Genomic DNA, 7,844 nt, shown 5'->3' with positions numbered 1-7,844 from the left:
TGTCCTGCCCTTAAAAAACACACACCTGTTTTGGGTTTACTGGTTTCAAGAAGCACTGTCTGATGTGAACCATGCCTCGCAGAAAAGAGCTCTCAGAAGACCTACGATCAAGAATTGTTGACTTGCATGAAGCTGGAAAGGGTTACAAAAGTATCTCCAAAAGCCTTGATGTTCACGTGTCCACGGTAAGACAGACTGTCTACAAATGGAGAAAGTTTAGCACTGTTGCTACTCTCCCTAGGAGTGGTCGTCCTGTAAAAATGACTGCAAGAGCACAGCGCAGAATGCTGCATGAGGTAAAGAAGAATCCCAGCGTGTCAGCTAAAGACCTACAGAAATCTCTGGCACATGCTAACATTTTTGTTGACACATCTACAATAAGGAAAACATTAAACAAGAATGGAGTACATGGGAGGACACCACGGAGGAAGCCATTGCTGTCCAAAAAGAATATTGCAGCACGTTTGAAGTTTGCAAAAGAGCACCTGGATGTTCAACAGCACTACTGACAAAATATACTGTGGACAGATGAAACCAAGATTGAGTTGTTTGGGAAGAACACACAACACTATGTGTGGAGAAAAAGGCACAGCACACCAACATCAAAACCTCATCCCCACTGTAAAACATGGCGGAGGGAGCATCATGGTTTGGGGCTGCTTTGCTGCCTCAGGGTCTGGATGGATTGTTGTCATTGATGGGAAAATGAATTCCAGAGTTTATCAAGACAGTTTATCAAGACATTTTGCAGGAAATGTACGACCATCTGTCCGCCAACTGAAGCTCCGCAGAGGATGGGTGATGCAACAGGACAATGACCCAAAGCATACAAGTAATTCAACAAAACAATGGCTGCAACAGCACAGAATACACCTTCTAGAGTGGCCAGTCAGAGTCCTGACCTCAAACCGATTGAAATGCTGTGGCATGACCTTAAGAGAGCGATTCACACCAGACATCCCAAGAATATTGCTACACTGAAACAGTTTTGTGAAGAGGAGTGGTCCAAAATTACTCCAGATCGTTGTGCAGGTCTGATCTGCAACTACAGGAATCGTTTGGTTGAGGTTATTGCTGCCAAAGGAGGGTCAACCAGTTATTAAGTCCAAAGGTTCACACACTTTTTCCTCCCTGCACCGTGAATGTTTACATGTTATGTGCAATTAAACCATGGCAACATCTAATGTTTGTGTAGTATTATGTTCAGCAGACTGTGTTCTTCTATTGTTGTGACTTAGATGACATTCAGAGCACATTTTATGCCCAATTCATGCAAAACTCCACGTAATCCCAAGGGGTTCACATACTTTTTCTTGCAACTGTAAATATATTTAATCAATACAATATTCAAAATATATAATAATAACAGAATTCCCATACTTTCTGCAAAAGTGTTAAGCTTTTCTACAGCAAGTCAATTCAATGCTCAAAATATAGTATATTTATGGTACTTATATAGCGCTGTCAATTTACGCAGTGCTTTACATATATATTGTACATTAACATCAGTCCCTAACCCTCAAGGGGTGTACAATCTAAGGTCCCTAACTTACATTTATACATACAAATACTAGAGACAATATAGACAGGATCCAATGAACCTACCAGCATTTCTTTGGAGTGTGGGAGGAAACCAGAGTACCTGGACGAAACCCACAGAGGCACAGGGAAAACATGCAAACTCCAGGCAGGTGGAGCCATGGCTGGGATTTGAACCAGTGACCCTGGTACTGCCAGGCAGAAGTTCTAACCATAAAAAATAATAACACATGCAGCGCTACAAAAGGTTAATATATGTTGTATAAAGGATAATAAGTGATGGACTACTGGTGCTTAAAAGTGATTGGAAAACGTCCTCATATCATGATACAATAGTCCCAGTAAACAGTGCAAAGGTGGTCGACTCCGTGCTGAAAGGTGTATAATATTATGCACTCACCAGAAAGCGCATAATATGCGCATTTGAGTTGTCAGACCACTCCTGGTCCTAGAAAGCTGAAACAGTGTAGATCATCTGGCAGGCTGTCACTCTGATGGGGATACACCTTTCCTTAACCAGCAGGGGGATTCCAGACATCCAGAAATACTCTGTATCAATGATCCAGACTCCTCAACCAGGGCACTCATTTAAGATATCCACCTTAAGAGAGGGGGGGGGCTTTTGTTATTCTGAAGAAAGCTGTTTGTTTGTCTGTGTCCATGAGTCCTGAGGAAGTCACGGGGTCACGTGACGCAACGCGTCGACGGCAATACGTGGTGACGCACTTCCGGCGCGGCGCCATCTTGGTACACCCTCAGCCACACGCATACACCCATGCTATGGGAAACAGCTTGTATGTTATTTGGCAAATGTGAGTGTATTATACATTTATTTTCCGGCATTTATTAAAACGGTTTTACACTATGGAGGATGTCTTTTGCTTCCTTTATCCCATGGGGGCTTGAGCTGGGGTGCATCCTGCTCAGCTCACCTCGGAGGATACCACAGGAGAGGTGGAAGCTGTATACTGGGGATATACCAACCATCCACTCAAGAAGAAGCATACCTTGACTCAGTGGGGATCTGATAAAGCTCTGTGGCCCTGCAGGGTCGCAGGGAGGAGGTGAGAGGCCACTTCAGCTGATTTCGGATTGCACGTGGTGGTGTGCGGGCCCACATACAGTCCAAGGACTCTGTTTGAGTGCAAATATTGATACAGGATCACTGGACTTTATATTCATATATGTGCACTGTGTGTAGGGGTTACACATCTGTTTTCCATTTTTGTCAGTATCATCACGCACATATATGTATTATGTTCATATAGGACTTTAACATCATGCTGCATGTCCTAAGGCACTGATGCTTTTTACTGGGTGTTTTAGCGCTACATCATTTGTATTTCTTCTGCATTGTTTTGATCTTGGGGTATTGGATCAGATGTTAGCAGCTTCACACGTTTACCAATTGTATTTTACATAGGAGCGCAAGCAGATTCCTAATTATTATCTTATATGAGTGCCCTGGTTGAGGAGTCTGGATCATTGATACAGAGTATTTCTGGATGTCTGGAATCCCCCTGCTGGTTAAGGAAAGGTGTATCCCCATCAGAGTGACAGCCTGCCAGGTGATCTACACTGTTTCAGCTTTCTAGGACCAGGAGTGGTCTGACAACTCAAATGCGCATATTATGCGCTTTCTGGTGAGTGCATAATATTATACACCTTTCAGCACGGAGTCGACCACCTTTGCACTGTTTACTGGGACTATTGTATCATGATATGAGGACGTTTTCCAATCACTTTTAAGCACCAGTAGCCCATCACTTATTATCCTTTATACAACATATATTAACCTTTTGTAGCGCTGCATGTGTTATTATTTTTAGTGTGAAGGTTTGGGGTTTGTGCCTTTCATGCTAGCTGCTTGTCATCTATCTCCAAGCGCTCGTTAATTATTTTCACAGACGTTCTAACCATTTAGCCACTGCGCCACCCGTTTTATTATCACTCTATTATCACTCTTCTTTTTTTAACCACTGTGAACAATCCTGGAAATTTGAAATTCTATTGTTTTCGATATCTAAACAATTTGTAATACAACCACTCTAAAAACATATATGCATTCTTGGCTTTCCTTTTAAAGCCTATAATTCTTAAAGTTGCCCAGCCATGAAATATGAAAAATTCTAGGGGTAGAGTCTACATAGCCAGTGGTGTATTTAAGTTTTGTGTTGCCCTAGGCAACACCAAAATTGCTCACCCAACACCCCCCCTTCCGTAGAAAGAGCCTGACACCAATCAACACCACCAGCCCCCCTTCAGAGAGAGCCTGACATTGACCAACACCCCTGCCTCCCCACCTGAGAGAGCTTCCCACTGCCACTGCCCACATACACTAGCCACCCCCCCATCAAGACAGAGAAGACACTCACCTTCACAGTTCCGGACATCCTTGGGAAAGAGAGTCGGGCTCTGCATACACCGTCAAGCAGCCCACAGCCTCCCCCCTGAAAAATGCAACCCTAGGCAAATGCTTTGTTTTCCTTGTGGTAAATACACCGATGTACATAGCTCCCTCAGATAAGTAAAGTCAAGCCACCTGTACCTATGATCACCTGTGTCTTTGCTCAATGGTCATCTGGGATAGACCAGAGAGAAAAAGTAACCTTTCCCCACAGGTTTAGCCAGGGAGCATCAGCCAGGGTTATGAAACTTTCATCAATTGTATGCACATTTCTTGCATGGACTGTAAATGGCTTAATTGGGCAAGAATTCTCTAGTGCATGTAGACACCTTAACATGGAACTACACTGTACCTGAGCAATCACAAAGAAAAAGTGCTATTTAATTCATTTTAAATATTCAAAGCAATCTCAGCTATCTATCCATGACTTTATGCTTTATTTTGCTGAGAAATCACTTAGAAAAGCACCCCCTAGCATTTCTGGCTGTGATCATCTTGAGTAAGGGCAGATGGTTCATGGAAGAATTACTTCCTGGAATCCATCTGCTCTTAGCTCAGGCATACAGGCAGGAAGGTGTGCTTAGCTGAGAAAACCCCTCCTCCCCTCCTGAAGACTCCTGGACTGTATGACAACATTTGCCTAGGTATGGAAACTAGGAAGTAGCTAAAGAAATGTAAAAAATGGTTTAAAACAAGTAAATATGATATACTTTCCTATCCATTTCCTAATGCTAGCAGCATAAGGATTCAGAATAGTCAATGTTGATTGAGAGAGTGAAGTTCCACTTTAAGCGAAATGTGTAAAAACATGATGCTTCTCAAGAATGCTTAGCTTGTGTGAAGAAACATGGCATTAGCAAATGTGGCATTATTTGGGTCTCAAAATATAATTTTAATGTGACTAATTAACTAGGTCAAGCCAACTTTAAAAGAGTGGTAAACCTTCCTACCTACACCTTGTCTATTTCATCTGCATAAGATGTGCATAGATCATTTGGTTTCATGATGTCATTTGTGGATCCTATGTCAGCAGTTTGAGTTTTGTTGAAACAGGCATGCAGCATAGCACTGGACAGGTTAATGCATAACATCTGTCTGTAGTGTCAGAACGGACACTTTCTGTGAGGAAACTACATATCCCACAATCCCTGGGTATCTCAGTCTATTGCTTATGCAGTTGGGAGCTACAGAGTGATTAGATCTGACACAGACACAAGCAGGCAGAACAGTCAATATACACAGAGAGCTCTCATGCAGTGTTTCATATTAGCACTCCCACATTTGTGATGCAACACAAAGGGGATGTCAGTGCATTCATTGGATGCTGTATGACCCGCAACAGGACGTTGTCCTGTCTCCCTGGTGCATAGGGACCAGCTAGCTGAAACAATACATGGATATAGGGGGATAGGGGGGTTGATCAGCAAACACACTACAAGCTGCAGCCACAACATGTGTGCCCATCATTACAAGGTAAGGCAAACAACACAGGGAATATAACTACACTAAGACCTAGTTAAAACAATGAAAGCATTTTAAAGTGTACAATGGCTTTAAAGTGTAAGCCTAGGTTCACACTATGAATTGCATATGAATTGCACAGGAAAGCGAACCACATTCCTATGCAATTCATGTGCAATTCAGTGGGGTGAGATTTGAGCCTATTCATTTTGAAAGGGTTCAAATGGCACCACATCGCACTAAAGTAGTGCATGCAGCAAGTTTAGAAACACGTTGCAAGCGTTTCTGGTGTGATATAGTGCAGGCAAAACGCACTGCGTTTGCAACCTGCATTTGGGTTGTCCTTAACATTGCACTGACATCCCCTGCAGATTTCAAGGGCAATGTGAATTGAAAATGCACACAGATCTCGGTTTTCCTGCATGCACATTCAAATAATTACATTTTCCTAAAAAGCAGTCAGTGTACTTTAAAACAAGCCATCACTAACTTCTGTAGCTGCATGCACCGAGGAGCAATTTACCTCAAAGTTCATAGCAGAAGTAGTGAAGTCCTTGTCTAAAGCTGGCCATAGATGATTTGAAAATCGACCAGTTCAACAGGGAACAACCAAATTTTGATCCATCTGGACAGTCATGTTGAAGAGCAGTCGATCTACTGATCAACTATTCACAAACAGGCTTGTTGGAAAACTTTGGTTCGATCTTCACTACAGCAAATAGGCTGCAGCGCTGATCAGTGTATTCTGACAGGGGAGGAGTCCAGCCCACTGGCTGTTTGACAAAAACTGCTTCCAAACTCCCAAAAGTGACTTGTTAGCCTTCCAGCCTTCTTATCTCTAATGTAAGAATTGAACAGGTGATATGGGAGGAAAAGCAGGGCAAGCTGAACTGATGAAAGAGCTGAATGACTTCGGAGCTTCTGCTGTAATCTTTAAAAATTAATTTCTCCACAGTGTCTGCAGTTTCATAGGTCAGTGATGACTTTAAAAGCTCATTTACTGTTTGTTAGGAATTTGTAAATACTTGAATGCCTATAGAATGGTCACAGAATGTATTTTTTAAATTATGTAGTACAAAAATAGTTTACATTATTGTCTCTATTTTTCTTAATTAAGACTTTACGTTTTTTTTCCACAAAGCCTGGAAATATGACCTACGCTATTGGCCATTCCTGATCTGCATCTCGTGTGGTAAAGTTCAGCAGGAAATAACCCTTTTATAGCCTTCAAACATGTCTTCTGCACAGCAGGGCTGCATTGTCAGTTTTTCAGCTCAGCAAGTTCCATTTATCAAAAACCAGGAGCGAATGGGGGAGGTGCCTTGTATTCTTCTGGCAAGTTTGTGTTTTTATTTTTATGTTTTGTTGTTGGGTTTCCTTCCTTTTGCCCTGTTTGTCCAAATCGTTCAAAATTTTCCCTCATACCTCTCAAGTGTGTTGTCACAGCATTATCCATTTTCTTGAAATCTTGAATTATTTCCCCTTCTGTCATTAAAGATACAGCTTTGGTCAATGCATTCCGACAAGCTTTCAAAGGTTTCACAGGTGCCTGCCCTTGCTTCTCTTCTTTTTTAATCTGACAAATTGTGTTAGGAGCTGCAGTGGGGATTGATGACTCTAAACTGTATGACTTTGTCATAGGTGGATAGCCATTTGGTAACACAAAGCCCTATAAAAGAGAATTTGTACAGTGCTGTTAAAATGTACTGTACATAGTGTTCCAATATTCACATTGGGTTTTCTGTATACCATATTTATGCATTTTTACCATGCAGGCCACCCACTTTGCAATCTCTTTGTACAATGTCTGTACAACTCACTTTAGATTTATCGACAACTATATATACAATATTGCCAAAATTATTGGGATGCCTGCACATGTACTTTAATGGCATCCCAGTCTTAGTCTGTAGGGTTCAATATTGAGTTGACCCACCCTTTGCAGCTATAACAGCTTAAAATCCTCTGGGAAGGCTGTCCACAATGTTTAGGAGGGTGTCTATGGGAATGTTTGACCTTTCTTCCAGAAGCGCATTTGTGAGGTCAGTCATTAATGTCGGATGAGAAGGCCTGACTTGCAGTCCTTGCTCTAACTCATCCCAAAGGTGTTCTATCGGTTGAGGTCAGGACTCTGTGCAGGCCAGTCAAGTTCCTCCACCCCAAACTCGCTCATCTATGACATTATGGACTTGCTTTGTGTACTTGTGCACAGTCATGTTGGAACAGGAAGGGGCCATCCCCAAACTGTTCCCACAAAGTTGGGAGCATGAAATTGTCCAAAATGTATTGGTATGCTGATGTCTTAAGAGTTCCCTTCACTGGAACTAAGGGGCAAAGCCCGACCCCTGAAAAACAACCCCACACCATAATTTCCCCTCCAACAAACTTTACACTTGGTACAGTGCAGTCAGGCAAGTACCATTATCCTGGCAACCCA

The 7,844-nt window shown here is 42.3% G+C and overlaps 1 protein-coding gene across 1 annotated transcript in view; it reads right to left on the bottom strand.

Moving 5' to 3' along the window:
- Positions 1–6,387: 6,387 nt before the first annotated feature.
- The window catches only part of LOC149444781 (hematopoietic SH2 domain-containing protein homolog), an 88,297-nt gene continuing 86,840 nt past the window's right edge, over positions 6,388–7,844 (bottom strand). The window contains exon 6 of the mRNA XM_089654534.1: positions 6,388–7,076. Coding sequence (XP_089510660.1) covers positions 6,699–7,076 — 378 coding nt within the window. The 3' untranslated portion in view covers positions 6,388–6,698. The remainder of the gene's footprint in view (positions 7,077–7,844) is intronic.

This window comes from Staurois parvus, unplaced genomic scaffold (genome assembly GCF_062004578.1).
Source record: "Staurois parvus isolate SC_StPar_1 unplaced genomic scaffold, SC_StPar_1.0 ptg000773l, whole genome shotgun sequence".
In the NCBI taxonomy this organism is placed as follows: domain Eukaryota; kingdom Metazoa; phylum Chordata; class Amphibia; order Anura; family Ranidae; genus Staurois; species Staurois parvus.
Note: the sequence above shows the minus strand (reverse complement) of the source record. Positions and strands in the feature narration are given on the sequence as shown.